At 48.1% G+C, this 26,837-nt stretch overlaps 1 protein-coding gene across 3 annotated transcripts in view; it reads left to right on the forward strand.

The window, feature by feature from the left end:
- CALN1 (calneuron 1) overlaps positions 1–26,837 on the forward strand; it is a 319,581-nt gene that overhangs the window by 161,940 nt on the left and 130,804 nt on the right. For all 3 annotated transcript variants that reach the window (XM_075905109.1, XM_075905111.1, XM_075905110.1), the window contains one exon: positions 23,413–23,525. In XM_075905109.1, the coding sequence (XP_075761224.1) occupies positions 23,413–23,525 (113 nt within the window). The remainder of the gene's footprint in view (positions 1–23,412; positions 23,526–26,837) is intronic.

A 26,837-nucleotide genomic window follows, 5' to 3' on the forward strand; every position in this document is an offset into this window, starting at 1 on the left:
CTATCTCGATTTAGAGCCCCAGGAGGCACTGGGGAGGAATAATTTAGAATGGCCCTGGTGAGGGACTATTTCGAAATAGCAGCAGTGGAACGTTTAAGCACGCCTTATTTCAAAATAGCTATTTCAGACGAGGCATTATTCTTCCTAGAATCAGGTTTACGGATTTCGGAATAAGCCGTCCGTTATTTCAAAATTATTTCGAAATAACGGAATGGCTGTCTAGACGCTTGCATAGTTACTTCAGAATAACGGCCGTGTAGACATACCCTTATGTCACGGTGTGATTAGTATTTACTCCATGGTGCTTATCTGCAGTAGTTCTGCCTCTTATGCTCTGAGCCATGTTGTTTTATATGGACTGGGCAAAGTGAGCCTGACTGGGAGAGGGATATGGACTGGAAGACCGGCTACCAGTTCAATTTTTGGTTTTGCATGTTAGCTAAAGGCTACTCCTCGGGAAGATTGTTGGGCCCGCTCCGTCCCTTGCCTTAAGGAAGGGGTGTGTGTCTGAGATGACAGCTATGTCAGTGGGGAGTGACATATTCACTTTTCACATGCGGCTAAATTCTGCCTCCACATGTGTGGGCATGCCATGTGGAGGAGGATGGTGAGCCCTCTTCTCCTGCACTGCACGTGAGCAAGCGCCGGGCAGCACAGGAAGGGGTAACGCAGCGGTTCTCAAACTGTGGATGGGACCCCAGAGTGGGTTATGACCCTGGTTTAATGGGATCACCTGGGCGGGTGTTAGATTTCCTGGGGCCCAAGACCAGAGCCTGAGCCCCACTGTCCAAGCCCAAAGGCTTCCCCTTTAGCTGGCCCTGGTGAGGCCACCTCTGGAGTATTGCATCCAATTCTGGGGCCCTCACTACAGGAAGGATGTGAGAAAGTTCAGCGCAGCGCAATGAAAATGATGAGGAGGCTGGAACACATGGCTAACGAGGGGAGGCTGAGGGAGTTGGGTTTGTTTAGTCTGCAGAAGCGAAGAGTGAGGGGGGATTTGATAGCAGCCTTCAACTTCCTGAAGGGAGGTTCCAAAGAGGATGGAGAGAGGCTGTTCACAGTAGTGACAGATGGCAGAACAAGCAGCAATGGGCTCAAGTTGCAGTGGGGGAGGTCTAGGTTGGATATTAGGAAAAACTATTTCTCTGGGAGGGTGGGGAAGCACTGGGATGGGTTCCCTAGGGAGGTGGTGGAATCTCCATCCCTAGGGCTACGTCTACACGATAGCCTCTTGCGCAAAAACATATGCAAATGAGGCAAAGCGTGGACTATCGCTGCACCTCATTTGCATAATTAATTAGGCTCTGTTTTTGCACAAGAGGCTTTTGTGCAAAAAGGAGCCATCTACCTGGCTCCTTTTTGCGCAAAGCCCCCTTCTTGCGCAAGAGCCATTCTTCCTGAAAAAAGACAGCTCCTTTTTGTGCAAAGGCCTCTTGCACAAAAACAGAGCCTCATTAAGTATGCAAATGAGGCGCAGCGATATTCCACGCTTCGCCTCATTTGCATATGTTGGTGCGCAAGAGGCTATAGTGTAACCATAGCCTAGAGGTTTTTAAATCCTGGCTTGACAAAGCCCTGGCTGGGTTGATTGAGTTGGGGCTGGTCCTGCCTTGGGCAGGGGGCTGGACTTGATGACTCCTGAGGTCTCTTGCAGCTCAAGGATTCTCTGATTCTGCTTTAGCCCTGGGTAGTGAGGCTCTGGCCATAGGCCTCCCACCTGGGGCAGGCAGCAGGCCTTGGGTTTTGGCTTTGTGCCCCCTCCCACCTAGGGCAACAGGGCGTGGATGGGTCCAGGCTTTTGTCCCTCCTGGGATCCTGTAGTAAATGTTGTTGTCAGAAGGGGATCTCAGTGCAATGACGTTTGAGCACCCTTGGGCTAGCGGGCAGGGAGGAACAGGAGGCTGGCTGCACATCAGCTGACGGCGTTCCTCTGCCGCAGGTAGCCTGGCAGCGCCCCTGCAAGGACCTGCCCTCCTCTGCCCCAGGTGGTAGCATTTGGAAGCAGGCGCTGAGGGTACGTGGCTCTGCTAGTGTCTGCAGCAGCCATCAGGACGCTGGTGCATTTGCTTCCCCCTGTACTGACTGAGCCTTTTTCCTCACGCCTGCCAACCCACTACGTCCTCTCTAGCACAGCCTGACCGAACGCAAAACACTGCCCTGAATACCAACCTGCGCAGCTTTCGCAGGAGGCAGGCATGGGCGGGCAGAGCAATTGCTGTAGTTCTGGAAAGGGCTGCTGCTTCTCCTAGCCCTTTTCTGAGGTGCATTTCAGCCAAGGAGAAGGGTGGCCAGTGCAGAGCGAAATATTTTAGTCATTTTTAGTGTTGCTTTTAAAAATAAAGCTGGGGGGTGAGAGGGAGGAGGAAGAAATAATATATTTGGAATATTTCAAATCTCTAAGGAAACCTAATACATTATCACAGTCACAGTGTTTCACTCGCTTTCCAAAGGGGCTGAGATACTACCGTAATGAAAAAAACAGTCAACAAGTGGTCTGCTAGCACTTTATAGATTAACAAAACATGTAGATGGTATCATGAGTTTTCGTGGGCACAGCCCACTTCTTCAGATGACTGGAGTTATGACTAGGGGATAAGAAAACTTCAAATAAATAGGAGAAGGGAAGTGTGTAGGGGAGGGGGAGGAGGAGAGAAAGATGCTCTGTCGCCTACCCTCCTACCTCTATACATAAAGTATCAGGAGAAAGGGTGCTAAACCTGAGTAGTGAAGGTGGTATAGGAACCCAAGTAGGAGAGGCTAGAATAGAGCATGCAAAAGTGTTTCTCGTTGCTCTGTGTGTCGGGGGAGACCAATGCTTTCATCCCTGTAAGGATGAGGTACATCCTGGGCAGGGCCCCAGACAAGGCCTATGCAATGCTTACACTCCATTTTGAGAGTGCAAACAGTTTTAAGACTGGGTGTTGTCTCTTTTCATTGGGATGAATTTCCCAAAAGATTTTACACTGTCCAGTACTCTTGAATGTTCACGAGATGCACAATGGCTGTATATGAACATACTGGCTGTTACTCCTTAGATATCATAGAATCATAGGACTGGAAGGGACCTCGAGAGGTCATCGAGTCCAGCCCCCCGCCCTCAAGGCAGGACCAAGCTCTGTCTACACCATCCCTGACAGATGTCTATCTAACCTGTTCTTAAATATCTCCAGAGAGGGAGATTCCACCACCTCCCTTGGCAATTTATTCCAATATTTGACCACCCTGACAGTTAGGAATTTTTTTCTAATGTCCAATCTAAACCTCCCTTGCTGCACTTTAAGCCCTTTACTCCTTGTCCTGTCCTCAGAAACCAAGAGGAACAAATTTTCTCCTTCCTCCTTGTGACACCCTTTTAGATATTTGAAAACCGCTATCATGTCCCCCCTTAATCTTCTTTTTTCCAAACTAAACAAGCCCAGTTCATGAAGCCTGGCTTCATAGGTCATGTTCTCTAGACCTTTAATCATTCTTGTCGCTCTTCTCTGTACCCTTTCCAATTTCTCCACATCTTTCTTGAAATGTGGTACTCCAGCTGAGGCCTAACTAGTGCAGAGTAGAGCGGCAGAATGACTTCACGAGTTTTGCTTTCAACACACCTGTTGATACAACCTAGAATCATATTTGCTTTTTTTGCAACAGCATCACACTGTTGACTCATATTCAACTTGTGGTCCACTATGACCCCTAAATCCCTTTCCGCCATGCTCCTTCCTAGACAGTCGTTTCCCATCTTGTATGTATGGAACTGATTGTTCCTTCCTAAGTGGAGCACTTTGCATTTCTCTTTATTAAACTTCATCCTGTTTACCTCTGACCATTTCTCTAACTTGCTAAGGTCATTTTGAATTATGTCCCTATCCTCCAAAGAAGTTGCAACTCCACCCAGTTTGGTATCATCTGCAAACTTAATAAGCATACTCTCTATCCCAATATCTACATCATTGATGAAGATATTGAACAGTACGGGTCCCAAAACAGACCCTTGCGGAACTCCACTTGTTATCCCTTTCCAGCAGGATTTAGCACCGTTAACAACAACTCTCTGACTACGGTTATCCCGCCAATTATGCACCCACCTTATCGTGGCCCTATATAAGTTATATTTGCCTAGTTTATCAATAAGAATATCATGCGAGACCGTATCAAATGCCTTACTAAAGTCTAGGTATATGACATCCACCGCTTCTCCCTTATCCACAAGGCTCGTTATCCTATCAAAGAAAGCTATCAGATTAGTTTGGCATGACTTGTTCTTCACAAACCCATGCTGGCTATTCCCTATCACTTTATTACCTTCCAAGTGTTTGCATATGATTTCCTTAATTACCTGCTCCATTATCTTCCCTGGGACAGACGTTAAACTGACCGGTCTGTAGTTTCCTGGGTTGTTCTTATTCCCCTTTTTATAGATGGGCACAATATTTGCCCTTTTCCAGTCTTCTGGAATCTCCATGTCTTCCATGATTTTTCAAAGATCATAGCTAAAGGCTCAGATACCTCCTCTATCAGCTCCTTGAGTATCCTGGGATGCATTTCATCAGGACCTGGTGACTTGCTGACATCTAACTTTCCTAAGTGATTTTTAACTTGTTCTTTGTGTATCCTATCTTCTAAACTTACCCTCTCTCTGCTTGTATTCACTACGTTAGGCACACCTCCAGACTTCTCGGTGAAGACCGAAACGAAGTCATTGAGCATCTCCGCCATTTCCAAGTTTCCTGTTGTTTCATATGTGCTCTGACAGCATGGACTGACTGCATTCTGCCCAATTTATACCCCAGGACCCAGGGATGCCATTGGGGGAAAGCCACATATTAACTTTTCCATTGGCTGGGGTGAAACTGAGGTAAATTAGGCCTTGTGTCCCTATCTCTAAGCTGAACTGAATGCGAATGCTACAACACAGCTGTTTCATGTACCGAGTGCTGAGTAATAATATGAAGGATTCCATGATTGTAACATTAAACCAGATCTTATGACGAGAACTATTTACAGAGCTCCTGTTATGGCAGCGAGCATTTTAGCCAGGTGTACACAGACTGACTTCCTTGTGCCTTCTCCATATTCTTCCCTTTTGCAACTATGTGCCTTCTTCCAAATCCCATGTATGTTGCTACAGTGTTGAATAGAGACCTATCTTTCGGCTGTCGTGTTAGCAAGCTGGGATGCTCTGTCTTTATATCCTTGGGAGGTAAAGTTTTAAAATGTAGCTTCTGTGCAAAGATATGGAAAAAACAGTATATTAACTGTCATATTGTCCTATGTAGTGATCTCACCATTGAAACTGGCCTCTAGAAATGAGACAGATGAATCATAGAATCATAGAACTGGAAGAGACCTCAGAAGGTCATCAAGTCCAGCCCCCTGCTCTAGGCAGGATCAATTCCAACTAAATCAACCCGGCCAGGGCTTTGTCAAGCCGAGACTTAAACACCTCTAGGGATGGAGGCTCCACTACTTCCCTAGGTAACCCATTCCAGTGCTTCACCACCCTCCTAGTGAAATAGTTTTGCCTAATATCCAACCTGGACCTCTCCCACCGCAGCTTGAGACCATTGCTCCTTGTTCTGTCATCTGTCACTACTGAGAACAGCCTTTCTCCAGCCTCTTTGGAACCTCCCTTCAGGAAGTTGAAGGCTGCTATCAAATCCCCCCTCACTCTTCGCTTCTGCAGACTAAACAGACCCAAATCCCTCAGCCTCTCCTCACAGGTCATATGCTCCAACCCCCTAATCATTTTGGTTGCCCTCCGCTGGACCCTCTCCAATGCGTCCGCATCCTTTTTGTAGTGGGGGGCCCAGAACTGGACACAATACTCCAGATGTGGCCTCATTCAGATGTGACTTAGGGTAGTATGTGTACACTACAGAGTCTTTTTTTGAAAAACAGTCGTTTTTTTGAAAAAACTTCAATTACATTCACCTTCAATCGCATTCTTCTGAAAGAAAATTGAAAGAACAGAGGGCTTTTTCTGACGTTGGTAAACCTTTTTCTATGAGGAAGAAGCCTTTCTGAGAAAGAGCTCTTTCAGAAAAAGGCGTGTGTGGATGGGGACAAGGGAGTTCTTTCAAAAGAAGAGGAAAGAGGAAAAAGCACAGGTGCCCTGGTGGCCACTCCATCCATAGTAATCACAGCTTACATGTGAGAGAGCACCCATTCAGTGTGGATGCTACCTTTCGAAAAAGCAGATTGCTTTTTCGATGCGCTATGGCGGTGTGGACGCTCTCTTTTGGAAGAAGTTTTTTTGGAAGGTCTCTTCTGGAAAAGTTTCTTCCGAAAGAAGCCTGCAATCTAGACGTAGCCTTACTGTACTTGAATTTAACTGTTAGCACTCTATGCTCCACTGGTATAAATCTCTATTTAAATCAATGGCGCTATGTACCCACAATGCAGAGAACTTGGCCCCTATCGTGTAAACTTCCCCCATAGAGTCTTCGGCTGTGTCTACACTGGGCCACTTATTCCGGAAAAGCGGCCGCTTTTCCGGAATAAGCTGCGAGCTGTCTACATTGGCCCTTGAATTTCCGGAAAAGCAACAACGTTCTATTGTACAAAATCAGCCGCTATTCCGGAAAAACTATTCTGCTCCCGCTCGGGCATAAGTCCTTATTCCGGAACACTGTTCCGGAAAAGGGCCAGTGTAGACAGCCCAGTAGTCTTTTCCGGAAAAAAGGCCCGATCGCGAAAAGAGCTTTTCCGGAAAAGCAGCCTGCTAATGTTGACGCTCCTTTTCCGGAAAAACTGAAAACGGAATAGTATTCCATTTTAAGCAGTTCCGGAAATTCATGCCCGTGTAGACACAGCCTTCTAGAGCTTCCTTTTCTGATCTTACTTTTGTGGTGTAGTCATGTTGAACTGTTACAGGATTGAAAGGGTACCCTTTTGCGTTCTGATGGCCAACAATTATTGATATATTTTTTTAGAAAGGTGTTCTGTGAAGAAAAAAGTATAAAGAAGGTGGTGTATCAAGTCTAGTCTTCTTTGTTTTTGCTGGATCTTTGTTTAGCTTTCAGCTGAATCTTTAAACATTTAGGAGGAACAATCTTTTTGTAATTGGGGCATCTGACGTACAGAGGAGTAAATAAAAGCAACAGAATGCTCTAAATAGTTCACATTTTAATATGGACTCTCAAATACAGCTTGAGGCATAGGTGGGTGTGTCTAGACTACACCTCTCTGTTAACAGAGAGATGTAGATTAGGCACATCGAAATTGCAAATGAAGCCAGAATTTAAATATCCTGTGCCTCATTAGCATAAACATGACCACCGCATTTTTTTGAAACGGAGTTTTAAAAAAACCAACAACCGGCAGTCCAGACGCGGATCTGTCGAAAATAAAGCCATTTTCAACAGATCCTGTAAACTCATTTTTTGAGGAATACAGATCTGTCGAAAAAGGGTTTATTTTCGACAGATCTGTGTCTAGACTGCCAGGGTTTTTTTTCGAAAAAACTCTGTTTCGAAAAAAAGTGGTGGCCATGTTTATGCTAATGAGGCACAGGATATTTAAATCCCAGCTTTATTAGCCATTTCGATGTGCTTGATTTACATCCCTCTGTCGACAGAGGGATGCAGTCTAGACGTAGCCACTGTGCTGTTGAGATGTGTCCGCACAGCAGCTTTTATAGCTGTATGATATAACTGACCCCAGGGAGAGCTCTGTGTAAGCCGAAAGCTTCCTTCTCACCTAGAGAAGCTGGTTCGCAGAGAGGAGACACTGCAGCTGGTGCTGCAAGAGGAGCTGCTGGGGAGGGATGTAGGTTTGGCAAGTGTCCAGTTGCCAGGTGTCCTGCTCCCGGCCAGACAGCTCCCCTGCAGAACCAGGTAAGCGGGGGGAGGGGAAACGAGGGCGTAGGCCCGGTTGCTGAGTGTGTGTAGGGTTGCCAGGTGTCTGGTATTGACCCGGACAGTCTGGTATTTTCGCCTCTTGTCCGGTAAAAAACTTCAGAAAATACCTCTAAATACATCTAAAATTTCCGGTATTTTCTGATTTTTCCTGGCCAGGAGGTGAAATTTCTGGACTGTCCGGGTGAATACTGGACACCTGGCAACCCTATACACACTCAGCAACTGGGGTCTTTTTTTCTGTTTTGCTCAACAACTTTGGCCTCCCCCCATTTTTTTTCCTCAACAGAATTTTTTCTCTGTTTTTTTTGGGGGGGGGGGTGTATTTTTGGTTAAACCACCTGACAACCTTAGTGGGGTGCTGGCTTCTGGGCACAACGGGTGAATGCTCCTCTCCGTTGTCAGCAGTGGCTCTTGGGAGCAGAGCCCTACAGATCATAACATGTAGCAACACATTCCCGCATCTGAGGACAGACATTTCTATCCACATAAGGGTCTAGTTATTAGGGATGTTAAAATGCGTTTATTCGAGTTACAGTTACATGCGGGAGAGGAGGGGGGGGTCGGCTCCTGCTTACGCCCCCACGGCTCTTCTGCCTCTGATACAGAGTTAGCAGCGTGTGTGTGTCGGCGGGAGACGGGGGAATCAGGCAGCTCTCTGGGACCTAGTCCTGCCTCTGACACAGACCCAGTAGACCTGCCACATTGAATCCCAGAAAGTTGATTGCAGCAGCGTCAATCTTCCCCAGAGTGAAGATATGGCCTGGGTTACATTGATATAAGGCATCTTGATATTGTAATAGCTGCATCCATGCTAGAGGTTGTATTGGTATTAAGGATGTTAAGGACTAGTCAACTAGACATTTGCTTATTGGATGGTCTGTCGACTAGTCAACTAGTTGATTCCAAGGTGGCATTTTAAAGGGGCAGTGCTGCACAGCTGAGCCGGTGATCACCTGTGCAGTGACTGCCCCTTTGAAACGCCGCCGCCGTGTTTCCAAGGGGCAGCATCATGGAGCCTGAGGTCAGCTGCTGACTCCCCAGATGACCCCAGGTTCTGCACGGCATTTCCCCAGAACCTGGGGTCAGTCCCCAGTGGAGGCTCTTGCACATTTCAAATGGAGGAACGCGGAAGTGCCTATCGACAAGTCGAGTAGTCGATGGAAATTCCTATTCCACTACCTTGGTAAAAAAAAATCATACCCTTAACTGGAAGAATTATATTGGTACAAAGACTGTGTGTAATAGACCAAGCTTTAGTTATCTGCAGGGCTCGACAATCTATGTAATCTACATCCAGGAAGAGACGGGTTCGGGTGTTCTGCGCATGCGCAGAACGCCGGACAGTGCGGCTGGCGAGCAGGGCTCGCTGCGGCTCGGCGAGCCCTGGTTATCTGTATGGGTGAAAATCATGCAGGGCAGAATTAGAAAGTTCACATGGCATAGATGAAACCTGGTGATGGAGAACAGAACAGTATCCAGCGGGTTTGGGATCCACAGCATTTTGTGCAAGGATGGAAGTACCTGTTGCACTGTGAAAAAATACATTTCTTTTTTAGAAATTAAATGCTGAGCTTTCCCGAGCACCTGTGCCAGCTAAACACACCTAACAGACTGTCGTAAAATACCAGCTCATGAATATTGGATGCTTTATTAGGAGCTTTGCTTTTTGCTGTGCTATGTGATACAACCATGAAATCCTCATACCATACTGATTGAAAACATCTTCTTGTATCTTAATGCCGATTTTTAGCGGCATGGATGATTCATTATGTTTCAGTGGGAAACTGGAGAAGGTGAGAGGATCCTAAACTGCAAAGAAGTTTAAAATAACACAATACAACAAAAGTCCCCTGCCCTGGCCTACACTGCAGAATTACTTTGGTATAATTGGACTATATAACTTTGTATGAGCCACCACGGGCCTACGTGATAGTGTAGACAATTCTATGTTGGCAGGTGAACTTCCCCACCAATACAAAGCTTGTGCTTTCTTGTTGTGGTGGATTAACTATGCCAACAGGAGAGCTCTCTTCCACTGGCATAGTATGGCTTCACTGAAGCGCTACCATGGCACAGCTGCACTGATGCCGTGTTTTGAGCGTAGATCTGTCCAAATAAGTCAACAGGGACAAAACAGATTTCCTGACACAAGCGCTTGTTCCTTGTATGTGAAAACTGACCTTGCTCAGATACAAAATTATATTTAAACTTAACTGCTTGGCTAGGAGACTCGTCCACCTGACACATGGAATAACTCATCTACAAAATCGGTTTAATCAAACTAGCCTTTATTTATGTGGCATTGAATTTGGTGCCCTTTCGATGACCCCAGCAGACATATGACAACCCTTTCATTCCAGCTAAAGAGTTTTATCAAGTCTATCTATCTTTGATTTCAGTAAAACCACTTACAGCTGCTCCTATTTCTTCCGAGGGTGGGGGCAAGATCCCTCCCTTCTGTACAATAATTGATTTTGTAATGTGCTTTCCCGTGCAATAGGAAATGGGTTCCCGTGATGGATCTTTGTTCATCTTTCATTGATGGCCAGTATTTTACAGCTCTCCTCCTTTTATCCTGTCTTTGTTGAATAGGAGGAGCCCATAGCATCTTGAGTGCATGTTGTGGAAAAAATTTGTAGGCTATTTTCTTCTTTTACACAGTGCTGTGAAAACAAAACCATATTGCCATCAGTGTTATATTTTAATTCATTCTGATAATCTGATCTAAATAAGCATAGCTGGGTGGGTAAACTAAGTGATTACTAAAAATAGCAAGGTGTTCAATAGCACCTTACAGACTAATGGTCTAATAGATATATCTGGGCATAAACTTCCATGGATAAAACCCACTTTGTCAGATATACTCCCTCCATACATTTGACCCAAGAAAATGTATGCCCAAATGTATCTGTTACTCTTTAAGGTGCCACTGGACTCCTTGTTATTTTTACAGAGATAGACAAAGACAGTAGACTAAGGGTGAGATAACTAGCGTTATTTTGAGATAACTAGCGTTATTTTTAAATAACAATGTGTCTACACAGCCGTTCCGTTATTTCAAAATGAATAACCTCAGTTTATTCCAAAATGTGTAAACCTCATTCTAAGAGGAATAACGCCTATTCCGAAACAACTATTTCAAAATAAGTTTGCAGTGTAGATATACACCTAGGCTGTATCTACACTGGGCCACTTATTCCGGAAAATCAGCCGCTTTTCCGGAATAAGCTGCGAGCTGTCTACACTGGCCCTTGAATTTCCGGAAAAGCAACGATGCTCTACTGTACAAAATCAGCCGCTATTCCGGAAAAACTATTCTGCTCCCGCTCGGGCATAAGTCCTTATTCCGGAACACTGTTCCGGAAAAGGGCCAGTGTAGACAGCCCAGTAGTCTTTTCCGGAAAAGCGCGTCTACATTGGCCACAGACGCTTTTCCGGAAAAAGGGCTTTTCCGGAAAAGCAGCCTGCCAATGTAGACGCTCCTTTTCCGGAAAAACTGAAAACGGAATAGTGTTCCGTTTTAAGCAATTTCGGAAATTCATGCCAGTGTAGACACAGCCCTAGTGATTACCGAATGAGTAAATTGCCTGCTAGATTGACAACCCGATATTAGATGCTTCTGCCTCACTTTTTTGACTTCATAGGTGGCTCATAAGCTTCTCAACCTGAAGTCTCAGAATTTAACTCTATCTTAGGATGAATTTCTGTCCCACACTTTAAATCTGAGGGGAAAACGGGATTGTTTTGGCCATTGTATATCAACTAGGACTTTTGAGAAGCATTGCTTCTACTGGACATCTCACTTGCTGGAGAAGTCACTAAGAGCAATGCTTTCACAGACATACATTGATTGCTGATCGTTGCCCAATGTCTGGAATCGGAGTGTTGACCATTTGCATGTGCAGCTGGGAGCTGTGGTTGCTCAGTAGCCCTGACATATCAGTCCTGCAGAGTCTCCAGTTGGACTCTGAAAACGGGCACAACTTTGGGCGAAAGTTGGGCCCAATCTTACTTTGCTTCAGTTCCCAGATATAAAATAGGTATAACCATTACCTCCCCCCCCCTTCCTGTGAGTGGTGTGTAATGTAGGCAAGGGAAGGCATTGCCTTGCCAACACTGCCCATGCATCATCCAGCTGATATGGCTAGCGCATGGCATGGTGCCTGTCTCTTCAGGCCCCCAGCAGGGCTGTGGCCACGGTGTGGCTGCCCAGTTCACCAGGCACTCCAGCCGGCCTGGAAGGGTGGAGCCTCTGGGACGGTGGAGACTAAAGACCCTGGGGGTGTTCAGTGGCTGGGAGCAGTAACCTGGGGGGTGGGCCAGCTGCTGCCTTGGGGGCAGGATTGGCTCTATGGCAGGGGGAGGCTGCAGAAGGGGAGGGGCTTGGCCTTGGCTTCCCAAGCCAGGTGTTCACTCACCATCCATGCCCCTGCATTCCTCACAGAGGGATTGTGAAGACAAATGATTGTTTGTGAAGCAAATAGTATGCCACAGTGATGCGCACCAATGAGCAATAACCCATTCCATGCTCAGTGCAGGGTCTGGTGGGGCTGCGAAGGGCCACATACCGAATGACACGGCTGGAAGGAAATACTCAACAGCTGTCTCATTGCCTGAAGCCTGGACATCTTGTGTATTGACCGAGGCAGGGGCTTGATCCAAGACCCAGTATGTGATCAGTGCAGGACCCCAAGGCATGCACGCGAGGGAAGTGCCTTTTTAAGACTGGCCCTTCTGTCTATGACTTTGCTACCTCAGTAGTTGGACGTGTGTCTGGGCTCTCTGTCTGGACTGTGTCTGTCATTCCTTGTCCTTAACAATCGGCTTCCCAATTGCTTCACACGCTGCCCGGCTCTCTGGTAACTGCAGTGACAGTTCCAGCTTCCTGCCATTCCAGGCGCCTCGCAAAAATGAGTCAGTCTCCTTCTGCTGGACCTGTGTTTGCTTCAACGGATCATTTGTCCCATCTATCGCAGCACCTAGGATGTCTGGAATCTGAAGGGATCGGCAACATGAGCCTTTCCCTTTACCACACTGCCTGGTAAACCCCACGCTCGCGTCTCCCAGAGACAGCCTCCCCAGAGGAGATGGAGGTGAGCCAGGGACGGCAGCCCCTGTAGTGTGTTTCCAGTCATTCGGAGAGCGAGATAATATTGAGGTTAGGTGCTTTCCAAGGGACTGTGTGGAGCTGACATATAGCTTGACAGATGCCTGGTGAGTTTTTACTGCAATGTAAGTTGCTGTTCCCATTGGGCAGCTCGCCTCTACCCAAGTGCTAAAAAGCAGCCTGCACGTTTTGGACGGGTAATTGATGCTGTGGAGAGCAAGCCCCAGTCTCTGTGTTCGTTTAACCCACTAGTGTGGGTGCGTTACACTCTGTGCCACTCCACAGAGGATATGAATTGTTGCAGCCCCCAGGTCCTGAGCTTTGGCTCTTTAGCTCCTGCAGTAGCAGCAGCTCATGGCGTTAGCTCAGAAGGTCTCTGTTCATCTCTGGTGGGTAGGCCAAGACCCCCATCTTTGATCACTGTCTTGCAGGGGCAACTGCTAGAGGAGGTCCTGCTGGTTCACATGTGTAGTCTTTGAGTCTCTTCCAATGGGGACACAGTCATGCAGTGCTTGGCAGTGGTGCATTTGGAAGAGTTCTGGGCTCCCTTTCCTTGCCCGGGCAATGAACAAATGGCTTGAAACAAGGTGTAACGGGAAAGCTCTAAGCTTACGCCACTTGCAGGGTAGGTAGATAACAGACTCTTTGGATGCAAAGACGTAGGGTGTGTCTACACAGCAGGGCATAACTCGAAATAAACTATGCAAATTGAGCGACATCAATTACGTAGCTTATTTAGAAATAGCTTACTTCGAAATTGGGAACATCTACACAGCACTTATTTCGAAACAGAGCACTCTTCCTCCGACTTCCCTTACTCCTCGTACAATGAGGGTTACAGGAGTTGGAGTAAGAAGTCCTCCAGCTTGACAGTATTTTGACATTATTTCGAAATGACGGCCTGCTGTGTAGATGTGGACTAAGTTATTTCCAAATAACGCTAGGTATTTCGAAATAATGTTGCTGTGTAGACGTACCCCTGGTGGCCAGTTCAGCTCTTTGGTTCTTGCAAGCAGAACCCAGGCCAGGGTAAAACTGAGTAATTCCAGAGTTCCCCCTTGTGGGCAGAACAGACAAACCACTTGCTCCTTATCTTTGGTCCCCAGAAGATCCTTTTCCAGGGTGGATTCACATTTGACTCTTCCCTCCTCTAGGAACTCCAGTCCAGCCACAACCCCTTCCCACCGCAGCAGCTTGGGGCCAGGTGAGAAGCACCTCTCCTTGGTTATTATTTTTATATAGCTGGCTACCTCGCTGTCCTTTCCATCCTCCAATTGCTTGGTCAGCCCCTCCCAAACAACCCCTTCGCCCCAAGTGTAATTAGTTGGGTTGTGTCTAGACTGCAGGGTTTTTTTCAAAAAAAGTAGACTTTTTTCGAAAAAAACTTCACCTGCATCTAGACTACAGCCATGTTCTTTCGAAATTAAATCGAAAGAATGCGGATTTTCTTTCGACGGTGGTACTCCTCATTTCACGAGGAAGTACCCCTTTTTTCGAAAGTACTCTTTCAAAAAAAGGCGTTCTTGAATGCAAACAGGGCTTTTTCGAAAGAGAGCATCCAGACTGCCTGGGTGCTCTCTTTCGAAAAAGCGGCTCACTTTTTCGAAAGAAGAGGTTGCAGGCTAGACGCTCTCTTTCGAAAGAGGCTTGTAGTCTAGACGTAGCCTTTATGTGTGAAATGGACTTTTCCCCCACATTATAGAAAACCCACATGCTGAAGACAGACCCTCAGAGACTCATGTAAATATGGTGCCATATGTTTAGCATATAGCAAAGGTCGTTAATGAGTGGATAACCTATCGAGGGGTGTTGACCTACAGGTAGCAAGCAATGGAGAGTTTCTAAGAGAGATCTCAGTGACTGTCGCTGCACTGCAGCTTCTCTCGGTATAATTGTAGAGCAGAGCAGTGTGGGGACCCCAAAGTTACATAATTATCTCACCCGGTTCCTTTGTGGCTGCAGACGGGGACATGGGGCAGGATAGAGTCACTGCCACCAGCTATTAGGAGAATAAAAATGAATATCAGGATGGCATATGCTTGCGACCCAAGCTGCAAGTGACAACCTCATTAATTCAAATACATCGACCTAGCTGCGTTCCCGAGGTCAAACACAAGACAAATATGGGTACTTATCAAGCTGCATACACCAGATTCTTATAGCTGTTTGAATAGGCACCTTGTTCTTTCTGTCATGGCCAGGGGCTTTTGGGAAGTTTTCCCCCGGGGGCTAATTTTGCATCAAAATCTCTTCCTGAAAAATGTATTTAAATTTGCAAAGCCCACTGTGCTGGAGCTATTTCTCACTGCTAGAGAACTTGTCTCCCGTTCTTGGCCCCACTCCAGGAAATGGGAGCAATCCAGGTTGTTCATTGTCATTAGAGCCCGATCAAACCCAAGCAATGCAAAGATAATGACCAGGTACGATGTTGGATCTTCTTAAAGCAGGGAAAGAGCACCCAGAGCTGTGGGGAAGCTCAGCAGCGAGGAAGTAAGCAGGTCACTTGCTAAGTCTATTTGCTAGAATTGTGTCTCCTGTGTCTCGAGGAGCCCGATTAAAGTTACACTGTAATGACTTAAAAAACAACAAATAGTCTAGCAGCACCTTACAGACTAACAAAACATGTAGATGGAATCATGAGCTTTCATGGGCAAAACCTACTTCTTCAGATGACTGGAGTGTTGGAAGTCCAGATCCAAGAATAAATAAGGGAAGGAGGAAAGAAGGGGCTGGGGGGGGGGGGGGGGGAGAGAAAAAGAGACAGTGAGTAGATAGGAGTTGATTGTTTAAGTCATTAAAAGGTGGAAGATAGTTCAATGACTTAAACAACCAACCAACCAATGGAGGTGCTAATGGTTCTTAACAGTCTCTTGTAACTATTTGAACTATCCACTCACTGTCTCTCTTTTTGTTCCTCCCCTACCCTTTTTCCTTCTCCTCCCCCCCCCCTTCCTTCTTCTCTATTTATTATTGGATTTGGACTTCTTATACTACAGTCATCTGAAGAAGTGGGTTTTGCCCATGAAAGCTCATGAGACCATCTTGTTTTGTTGGACTTTAAGGTGCTACCAGACTATTTGTTGTTTTTTAAGTTACAGAATAACCGTTAGTCTGTGTCTAAACTACATGGCTCAGTCGATGGAGCCATGTAGATTAGGCTGATCGGCAGAGGGAAATGAAGCTTCGATTTAAATAATCGCGGCTTCATTTAAATTTAAATGGTTGCCGTGCTGAGCCAACAGACAGCTGATCAGCTGTTTGTCGGCTCAGCACGCTAGTCTGGACACTCCCGCGCCAACCTGAAAGCCTTTTATCGACCTCTCCGTTATGCCTCGTAGGATGAGGTTTACCGGGGAGGTCGATAAAGGGCTTTCATGTCGACAGGGGAGCATCCAGACTGCCCCAATCTGCTGACAAACAGCTGATCAGCAGAGCGGGGCAGCCATTTAAATTTAAAGGAAGCCGCGATTATTTAAATCGCGGCTTCATTTCCCTTTGTCGAACAAACAAATCTACATGACTCCGTCGACGGAGCCATGTAGTCGAGACGTACCCTTACAGACTAACTTGGCTACCCCTCTGAAACTGAAATGACTGGTGTTCTGGGTCAGTGGTGGGCAAACTGCGGCCTGAGGGCCATGTGAGGCCCATTGGGGTTCAGTGTGTGGCTTACGAGACATTTTGTTTACCGTTGCCCAAGCGCAGGGTTGCCAGATTCCGCTGGTTTCTGTCTGTGTACGTTGATTTCTTGCTGGTACTATTGAAGAGACATGTGCGTAAAGCAAGGGCTCGTGAAGGGAGGTTCACGCTGATCGCATGCAGTAGTGACTGTGAGGACTCTGCATCCAATCAAGGTGCTGCTGCGGTTCAGTCAGCACCCCTTGCGAATTCTAGATAGACATGCTCTGTGAGCAAACTACCGTATCCTTGGAGACCGTCTTGGTTACGACTGTCTTGTGCCCCCGGAGATGGAGGAGGGCCACTCATGCAGCCCACTCACTAGCCTAGGTTGCCCATTGCTGTCCTGGGCTATATTTTCATTAGCTTCAGGGGAGAGCCGAGTTAGTCTGTACAGGATAAACTTAAAAAACCAACAAATGGGCTGAGAGAGGTGTTGGAATTAAAATTCATGCACAAATTCAGTTCTCACACTGATGGCCTCCTCAGTCGAGATAATGGATGGCTGGGACATTACCAACCTAACGTTCAATGAAGGGGCCAACAGCTCTTTGTCTGTGTAGATTCTTGCGTTAGTACCCTTCCTATCTAATTGCTAGCCTATGATCCTTATCTGCTTCTTTTAACTATCCAATCTTTAGGTGCTTATAGATTACCAGTTCCGCTTATTTGGTTTTCCCTTTGATATTTTCATATCCTCTGCTCCTTGTTTCCTGCCACCTTCCATTTTTTTCCTTTCCTCCTCTCCCTTCTCCCCTATTTATTTTGGGTTTGTACATCCTAAACTCAGAACTCCAGTCATCTGAAGAAGTGGGCTGTGCCCACGAAAGCTCTTGATCCCATCTACATGTTTTGTTAGTCTCTAAAGTGCTACCAGACCATTTGCTGTTTTTTAAATTTATATTTTCACTGTTATGCAAGGTGTTGGCTATACAATTGGCAGCCCATCCTCCACTTTGACCTTAGTAACAGAGAGATAGTGGGTTGTATTACAGGGAATTGTGCAGAGAAACTCCAAGGAACTCTTGGAAAAATCCTCTTTGAAGTAGATAATAGGAAACTCGTGTAGTGGCGCTAGAGAAGACTAATACACAGAGAGGAACGTCCATGTTGTGCATTACCTTATTTCAAGTCTGCTTCTCGCATTGCACTGGTTGCAGTCGTGCAGACTGGTTCACGGCCTATGAGTGGCTGTAACTTTGCTACTATTGAAAATGTTACTGTATTTTCCATGCAGCTGGGAAGCTTTGAAATGGGATTGGCTGTAAGTATCTAGCCTTTGCCATGCCATGAGCTCTGTGTGGCCATGCTAGCAGAGTTTCCATCTACCTTGGGTTTATAAATAGTAGTGTTTGGTTGTCATAATCAGTCAGACCGCTGAGTGCAGAATGGTTCAGGTTAATAAATCCGCATATATATTAAGTACAGGTTGAACCTCTAAAATCCGGAACTCTCTGGTCCAGCAACATCCGTGGTCCAGCAGGCCCATGGATATTGCTGGATCAGAGAGCCCCAGCTGGCCATGTTCAGGGCATGGGTGGGCGGTGGGGAGTGTAGCCCTGGCAATAGTGAGGCCAGTGCAGTGGGGAGCATAGCCCCAGCTGGGGCTGGCAGCGGGGAGCCAGGCCTGGCGGCAGTGGGGCTGGCACAGAAGTGACCTGCACAGCGGGGAGCATAGCGCTACCCGAGGCAGCGGGGCTGGCGCCCATGAGCGCAGCCCAGAATGGAGCTTGGGAGCGCAGCTCGGGCCGGCAGCAAGAGCGGGGCCGACAGCCAGGAGGGAAGCCTGGATCTCCCTGGTCTGGCAAATTCCAGGAGCACTCAGGGTGCTGGACCAGGGAGGTCCCACCTGGACAGTGTTCATCAATATTCTGCCTTTAGAACTGATGGGAGCAGGGGATAGAGAAAAATCTGCTCTGCATCACTCCAAGGGGAGCAGAATATCGGAGCTGAACTGGCAACAGATTTGCATCTTCGCAGACCCTGGGCCTGCTGTTTAATTCCTGTCAGATTGCCTCCCTGAATGCAAAATGGATTTGCTCTAAGGTAATTAATGTAAACGTGCAGGCTGAAGGAAGGGGAGACTGGAGTAGAATGCGGACTCATTACAAATATCTTGGCACAGAGAGACCCGCAGGAATTGGGCCTGACACAAAAAATATGTGCTAATAAAGCTGGAGGCGGGCTCAGGCCAGAACATGGGATCCAAGCCCATCCAAACCCTGAACTTCAGAGACATTTGGCTTCGTATTCTTGTGAGTCAGGCCTCTCTGTCTAATGCCTGAAGAGTGCCGTCCAATCCAAACACCCCCGGGTGCCTGCGATGGTCCCATTTAGATCCACACGTTGCAGCTTAGCCCCCCCCCCCTCGCTAAAACCGACCATTTCTGAATAACCCGACATTGGATTGCTCTGAATGTCGACTCCTCGCTGCCAGTGAGGCATTCGATAGGCACGGTGTCGGAACCGAGTGTGACCGACTTCAGCGTAGATTAGAATTCAGTGAGACGTGTCTGGCTGTGATTATTAAGGCGACGAGCACCTGTGGATCAAATTCTGCCGTCGGTTAAGGCCCGATCCTTTAAGTTGGTGGGTGGCCGGGCTCCCGCGAAGATTTTCCATCCATGAGTGGAGCGAGTTTCATCTTGTGCACCAATAGTGAAGTCATGTGCACGTGTTCGGATGGGGGTCACTGCGGCACCCACCAGTGGCTCTGGTCCCCAAGAGATGCTCCCTGGTAGTGCCCCTCCCCCGCCTTATGGGAGGAAGGTGAGACATGCCCTTCCCCTTCCCCCGCTGCCCCGGGATGCGCTGCTCCTGGTGCCCAGGCTGATCCTCACAGGGCTGCTGTGAGTCCCCCCCTGGGGCAGAGAGAAGCTGGGTTTGCAGGGAGTGAGGTACTGGGGGTGGGGCAGTGACGTGGGGGCGGGACAGAGCGTTGGGGGCACTGAGGTCTCTGAGGGGCGTGCCTAGAGAGTAGCCGAGAAGCTGCTATGTGGCCCTGGTCACAGTTCCAGCCCTGGCCACCGGAGCAGCGCCCCACCCACAACTATGTGGCTTTGGCTCCCCACCACATGGCCCCGGCTGCCAGAGCATCCCCAGCCCTGTGTCACGCGGCCTCAGCTGGCCCCAGTCACCAGAGCAGCCCTGGCCCCCCACGACACAGCCCTGGCCTTGGAGCAGCGCCCCCACCATGTGGTGTTAGCCGGCCCCGGCTGCCGGAGCAGCTGCCTGCTGCTCATCATGTGGCTTCTCCAGCCCCAGCCGCCAGAGCAGCTGCCACCCACCATGCGGCCCGCAGCTCCAGCCCTGGGGAAGGGCTGAAGCTAGGGCCAGGGCTGCACGGTGGCTGCCCTGCCGCTCATGGGCTGGGGCAGCCACCCCTCACGCAGCCCCGCCCAGAGCAGCTGAGCCACCACTCCACAGCGCTGCTGAGGAGATGGGCGGGAGGCAAATTCTTGGTGCGTTCCCGCACAGGCACGCACCTTAGAGGGAACCCTGGTGAGCAGTCCTCTGAGCTGATATGTGATCTAAGGGGGAGCTAAATTCATTCAACCTCATCCAGCATCAGCATCTTATGCCTGAGAGAAACCCTAGAGACTTTCATCCTGCAATTACAGCAGTAGTACACAGGGTCGACCTGAGGACCGAAAGTAGCCCTTCATGCTAGTTTCTCCATGACCCGTACATTTATTTAAGGATTTTTCTGTTTCCTGTTGAATGCCGTAAAATGAGTTCTCCATTTAAATTGTGATTTCTATTTCTGGTACAGGATCTCCTGTGAGTCTGATGGCAGAACATTGGTTTTTGTTTTTGGTTTTTTGTGCTTAAAAGAAATGTTCAAGGGGACCTTTTCCGTCCGGCAAAATCTTGGTTCTGCCTAGGTCATATGCAGGTCACCAGTTTTAACTGAAAATGCAGTAAATAAGGAATGAAAATGTTGCACTGATGTGGCATTTCTCATCAGAGGCTTTCCAAACACTGTACAAATGTCAATTTATTCATCTCCAGGACAACCTTGTTGAAACATTAGTTATGTGTCGGTAGGTAAACTGAGGCTTACAGTGGTGATTTTAAATGACTTGGCCAAAATTCTAAGTAGTCAGAAAATGAGCACAGAAATTCTGACACCTGGTCTATTGTTCAACTATGCAGCACTCCCTGCTTGTTTCCTTAATAAATGAAATGACACCCTCCCTCTCCCTCTCTCCCTCTCTCCCTCTCTCTCTCTCTCTCTCCATATGACATTTTCTACTATGGAGATAATTCAGTATTTTGGGGGCAGAAGTGCAGAAGAAATACATGCGTGGTCCGGTACAGAAGCTGTTTAACATGCAAATTGTTTTCTTGATAATCTGACCAATATTTTTAACCCAGTTTGTAGGGTAATGTGTGTTTCTGTTATTGCACCTCCCATGTATTTCCTCTTGAATTCACTGCCACCTTGCACTGCGTTCCACAACACGAGCCAGCGTGATGTGCCTGATACAGTCTGACTTGGTGTCACAAAGTCACGTCTCCCGCAGGGAAGCCAAAAGAGCGCTGTCTCTCTTCCTATGAATATTTTAAAAACCTGCTCTCAGAGATGTGTGGTCCCATACTCCCTGCCCCCACTCTGTCTTGCCTGTAGCAGACTATCCATGAAATGAACATACACATGGATTCTTCTCTCACCGGGTGGACTCCGACAAGGTGCTGGATGCTCTAGCCAGGCTTAGCCGTGAGTGTGTGAGCGTCACTCTGAGCGCTATGACGGAAGCTACACGCATGCATGAGTGCCTTGCTGGTTTGGGGCGACAGTGCTCGGCAGCTGGCAGGTTAGAGCCTGCCACGGAGCCCTGCTATGTTTTTCAGAGCAATGCTTCTTGCTTCCCTCTCAGAACGTGCCTTTCATCTCGGCTTGTCTTCCTGAACGTATTGACTGCACTCTTGAGTGGGTAAAGATCACGGTTCTGGACAGGCGGCAATCTCGGCTCCGCTTATTTGCCGTGGTGTTTCTGCGCAGAGAAGAATTTAGTTTATATAGTTTTTAACCAATGGGCCATATGTTCAAATGGGGAAGAGCAAACAATTCTCCTAGTGACACTGAAAAGCGCAAATACCTACATCCCGCTATACACACATGTGCATGCAGATGGAGTTGTGGCCACTAATCAGTGCTTACTCAGTGGAACCACACACCACGGTATCTAAGATACCTGGTTACCACTGGCTTTTTCAAAATGACCTCTGTCCAGAATTGCTCTGGTCTGCTCTTGCAGGCGCGAGTCATTCTTGACAATTGAAGAACAACGTCCATGCAGGCTGTTCAGCTATAGGCCCTGTAGCGCCAGTCTCTTCCCATTGAGTTAAATGGGAAGAGAAGCAGAGAGTCTCAGTGGTCAGGGTGCTTACCTGAGGGATGGGAGACCCATGTTCAGCAAATGCCAAGTCTACGCTCTAAGACACTCCTGATCTAGCCAGTTTACACTGGCAAAAGAGTGCTTTTGGTAGTCAAGCAGGGGAACCAACCGCTATGCCACACCCCTGGCAAGGTGGGGGGGCACTGTGCTCCCGGAAGGGGCGGAGCCTCCGGCAGAAGGGGTGGGGCTGAGGGCAGCCCGCCCTTAGCAACACCCAAACAATGGTGCTCTGTCCCCAGGGCAACCTGGAACATTCCGCGTGGCCTCCCCCACCTCCCAGGCAGCCTGAAGAACTACCCAGCATGGCGCTCCAGCTGCGATTTAATGGGCTCGTGGCTCCAGGCGCTGGAGCAGCAGCAACAATGGCTGGAGCCCCAAGCCCCTTAGAATCATAGGGCCCTGGTGCAGTTGCCCATTGGTGGGCTGAGCACACGTATCAGCTCCCAGACAAACGTGGTTTCTTGCTGGTAGAACTGCATCTGCATTAGAACTGGTCATGAAAATCTCACCCTTTCCATCGCACGGCCACCTTGCAAATGTTTCTGATGTGCACCTGGTCTCATTATGTGCCCCTGGGCAAGTCTATGAATCTTCCTGGGTCTCCAATGAGAACTGCACTTCCCTCCCTCAGAGCGACGGTGTGAGGATAAACACTGAAAACGACTGTGATGACGGGGGCTGGATACATACAACAGACAGACAGGTTTGCATCGCACTCCTCTTTTAAAAACCCGTACGAGCAAAGTGTTTGAAAGCGTCTTTAACCACTACAGCAGGGCTCGCTCTGCTTCTCTCTTGGCATTTTTATTAATCCCTCGGTAAAGCCCTCCGAGGTGATAATTAATACTTGGACGCACTGCAGACAGCTCATTTACAAAACAGACAGTAGACTGCAGGGCCGTGGGAGCGCCCAGACTGCGTTCCTTAGTGGCGTGGGCAGTCTCCCCTTTCTGCTAAGCACGCTGCGTCTGAGTCCACACTGGTGGGGGTTCACACTTTTTTTTCTCATGATCCAGTGGAATAAAATTGTTCATGCCGCAACCTAACATAATAGACCAGAGTGAGGGTTCCGGGGTGGGGCTGAGGATGGAGCTTTGGGCTGCAGGAGGGGGCTCTGGCTTTGGGGGGGCTTAGGTCTAGGGCAGGAGGGGCTTCCCTTGAGCAGCTCCCAGTCAGTGGTGCAGCAGGGGTGTTAAGATAGGCCTCATGCTTCTCCTGGCACCGCAGAGCCAGAAGCATATGGACGCATGCACCCACAGGTTCATAACCTGTTTTCTTTCTAGCAGGCAGAGCTATCCAGGATGGTACATGGATCTGATATCTCAAAGGTGCTCAAATCAACCAAGACTCCTTAATATTTTCCCTCTCATTTCAGGTGATGGCCAGGTTGACTTCGATGAGTTTATGACCATTCTTGGACCTAAACTGGTATCTTCAGAAGGGAGAGATGGTTTTCTTGGAAATACAATAGACAGCATATTCTGGCAGGTAAGTGATGATCTTTTAAAACCAACATCAGTGACCAAATCTCACTATCTCAGGAAGCAGTGAAATGGTTTGAAGCATGAAATATTGTGCTTGGGCTGAACAGTGGTGTAAAGTATCAGAGGTGTAGCCGTATTAGTCTGAATCTGCAAAAGCGGTGAGGAGTCTTGTGGCACCTTATAGACTAGCGGAAGTGTTGGAGCATAAGCTTTCATGGGCAAAGACCCACTTCGTCACAGCTAGTGGTGTAAAGGTTACTCAAGTCTGTTCTGATCCAGCCAATATATGACCATCTTGGTGGAATAGCTTTCTTGGTGGAATTCTTTGCATTTGACATGTGAGAAGGAGACAGAATGTGGTGACTTGTGGAAGTATGGAACGGTGTCTATGATGAGAGGTTTGCACTTTTGCAATGCCTTGTTGGAATTTTAGAATTTGATTTAGTAAGGACTATTGTACGCAGTGCCCAGCAGACACTGTTCAAAGGGGAAATAGATCAGGCAATCTAACGCGGCAAAGACAGAGATATCATCTACAGTAAAACTCCATTATGTCCGGCATCCAATGCTCCGGGACTCCTGATGGTCCGGCACGATCAGGAACCCGGAAGTGCTGGGGCAGCCGGACAGGCTTCTCCCATTCAGCTGCTGCTGAAACTGACCAGCAGCTGAATCGGGGAAGCCGGGAGCAGAGCAGCTGGGGTGCTGCCGGGTTGGTCTCGTAGCGCTGCCCCTCGGGGCTGCGGGACCAACCCGGCAGCACCCCAGCTGCTCTGTCCCAGGCGTCCCCAAGAGCAGCTGGGGTGCTGCTGGGTTGGTGCCGTAGCGCCGCCCCTCGGCGCTGTGGGACCAACCCGGCAGCACCCCAGCTGCTCTGCTCCCGGCTTCCCCGATTCAGCTGCTGCTGAAACTGACCAGCAGCGGCCGAATCAGGGACGCCTGGGGCAGAGCCGGACTATCGTAAGGGGGGACTGTGAGGGTCTGGGGTGGCATCCCCTCCCACCCCATTCCAGACCCCTCATAGCCCCCCCTTCTGATAGTCTGTCATATCTGATAATCCGGCACCCCCTGGGTCCTAAAGGTGCCGGGTTATCAGAAGTGTACTGTATATGGTTGTCCATCTGGTGATCTCCCTTTAGGTTTCACATTTCATTCCTCTTTGAACAGTAACAGTGTGCATTCCGAGTGTACCGAATGGAAGTCAGTCAGAATGCCGGCCATATTGCATTGGTGCTTGTCTGTGTTCTATGAGATTAATATTGGTCAAACAATTTGAGATCGAAATCTCGGGGTTTAATGAAATCCTCTGTTTGACATGACTAGTAGAATGCAGTGCCAACTGCAAACTGCCTCTGTGTGCCTCCTCCCTCCCCGAATGGGGTAAGAGGAGCGCTCACGTGTCATGTGACTTCAGTCCTTGGTATAAGACTCCTGGCTAGCGTGTCAGCCGGTACCAAATGCGATGCCGATTTTTGCCCTGTGGGTACCTGTAAATGTGACAACTGTACCGAGCAGGGGAAGCTTCCAGAAATGATTCGAAAGCTGGCATAGCTTTGTTGCAGTGCTACGGTAAGGCTTACTCACGCTTTATCTGAAGGAGATAAACGTTAGAGGATTGCTGATGTCCCGAAGCAGTAACTATTTGGGGAAGGTTTTTCTCTAACCCCCATGACATATTATATCATAATACCCTCCTGTAGGGTTTCTTGCACCTTCCCCAGACCCTGTTAGCACCTGCTGTGTGAGACAGGAGTATTGGACTAGACAGCTGGTATTTCTCTGCTACGATGAGAAGACCAGGGATTTCACATAGCAACTGAGCCAGAAACAGTAAGTGGCCTAACAGCTGTCAGGCTATGTCTACACTACCCAGTTATTTCGAAACAATAACTCCCAAAATAACTATTTCGGAAAAAGCTTATTCCTCTTCAGAAGCAGGAGTTGTTATTTTAAAATAACAGGCTTGGTAGTGTGGATGCTCGGCTGGTTATTTTGAAATAACTCCCCTGTGGAGACATGCCCTTAAGGCAGTGGTCCCCAACCATTTAAGGTTGCCGGGCGCCAGGGGGCGTGGCCGTTTGCCTGCCGGGCGCCAGAGGGCGTCCCTCCCCCCCCAAGCGCCGTGCGCCCAGGGCTGGCGCCCCCCCCCCCTCCAAGCACCGCGCGCCTGGGGCCGGCACTCCCCACATGCACCGCGCACCCAGAGCTTTGAAACACCGCATGGAGCCTGACACTGGGGTCCCCATGGGATTTCGAAGTGGCAGCGCCACATGGAGCCCGGGGTTAGCTGGAGTCAGCTGACCCTGGGCTCCATGCGGTACTTTCACCTTTGAAGTTTAGCAACAGCCCTAGGGAGGAGGCACCCTATTGACTAACCGAATAGTCGATTAGTCAGTTACTCGAAATTTAACATCCCTAGACCAAACAATAAAAGGCTCCTTCTCCTGTTACTGGTTCCCACAGATTCTGCCATATTCGAGTGGTTTAAAAAACTCCTTTAAAACTTGTTCCTGTCATCCCAGCTTGTATCATAAATAAGAATGGAGGTGCTAGCTCTGTATTCCCACCATTCATTCATCATAGTACATACTCCGTGTTGATGAAGCAGCAATGAATTAGGATGTATGTGACAGGAAATAATGTTTGAAGAAACATTAAGAAGCACCGTGTCATTGCAGAAAATCATTGTTGTTCTTTGACAGCTCCCATCATGCCTTGCAGGCGAGTCACATATCAAAAGCGCTTGACTAATACAGTATAAAGGGGAAGAAGTCCTTGCTCTTCTTACTGAACAGTATATGCCTGCGGCTAATCTGGCCTTGCCTCATAAGACTTTTCTTTTGGGGCATTTCAGCTTTTTGAACCTGTCTTGTTCGTGGATAGAGCTTTTTGATGGTGAAGCAGAGAGTATCAAAACACCTCCCTTAAATTCAGCTGCTGTCACTCTCCGGTTAGAAATGACATTAGAAATCTTTCTGCCTTTTTCGAGGATGGTAATGACTCTGACCAGCTGTGCAGAAGATGAGTGCAGTCTCAGAATTCTGGGTTGTGTATCTAGCACTGCTGTGGACGCTCTGTCTACGGCTACACTACGAGTTTTCTCGGCAAAAAATATGCTAATGAGGGACTCGTTTGCATGAGTCGCTATCTCATTTTCTGCATATTTTCTGCAGATTCGTTTTTGCACAAAAACAAGCAGTGTGGATGTCTTTTGTTTGCGCAAAAATCCCTTTTCCCGCAAGATCCTTCTGCCCCAAAAAAGGAGCTATACTGACCTTGCGGAAAAAGGGTTTTTGCGCAAAAAGAAAACGTCCAC

This window comes from Pelodiscus sinensis, chromosome 21 (assembly GCF_049634645.1).
Source record: "Pelodiscus sinensis isolate JC-2024 chromosome 21, ASM4963464v1, whole genome shotgun sequence".
Classification (NCBI taxonomy): Eukaryota; Metazoa; Chordata; order Testudines; family Trionychidae; genus Pelodiscus; species Pelodiscus sinensis.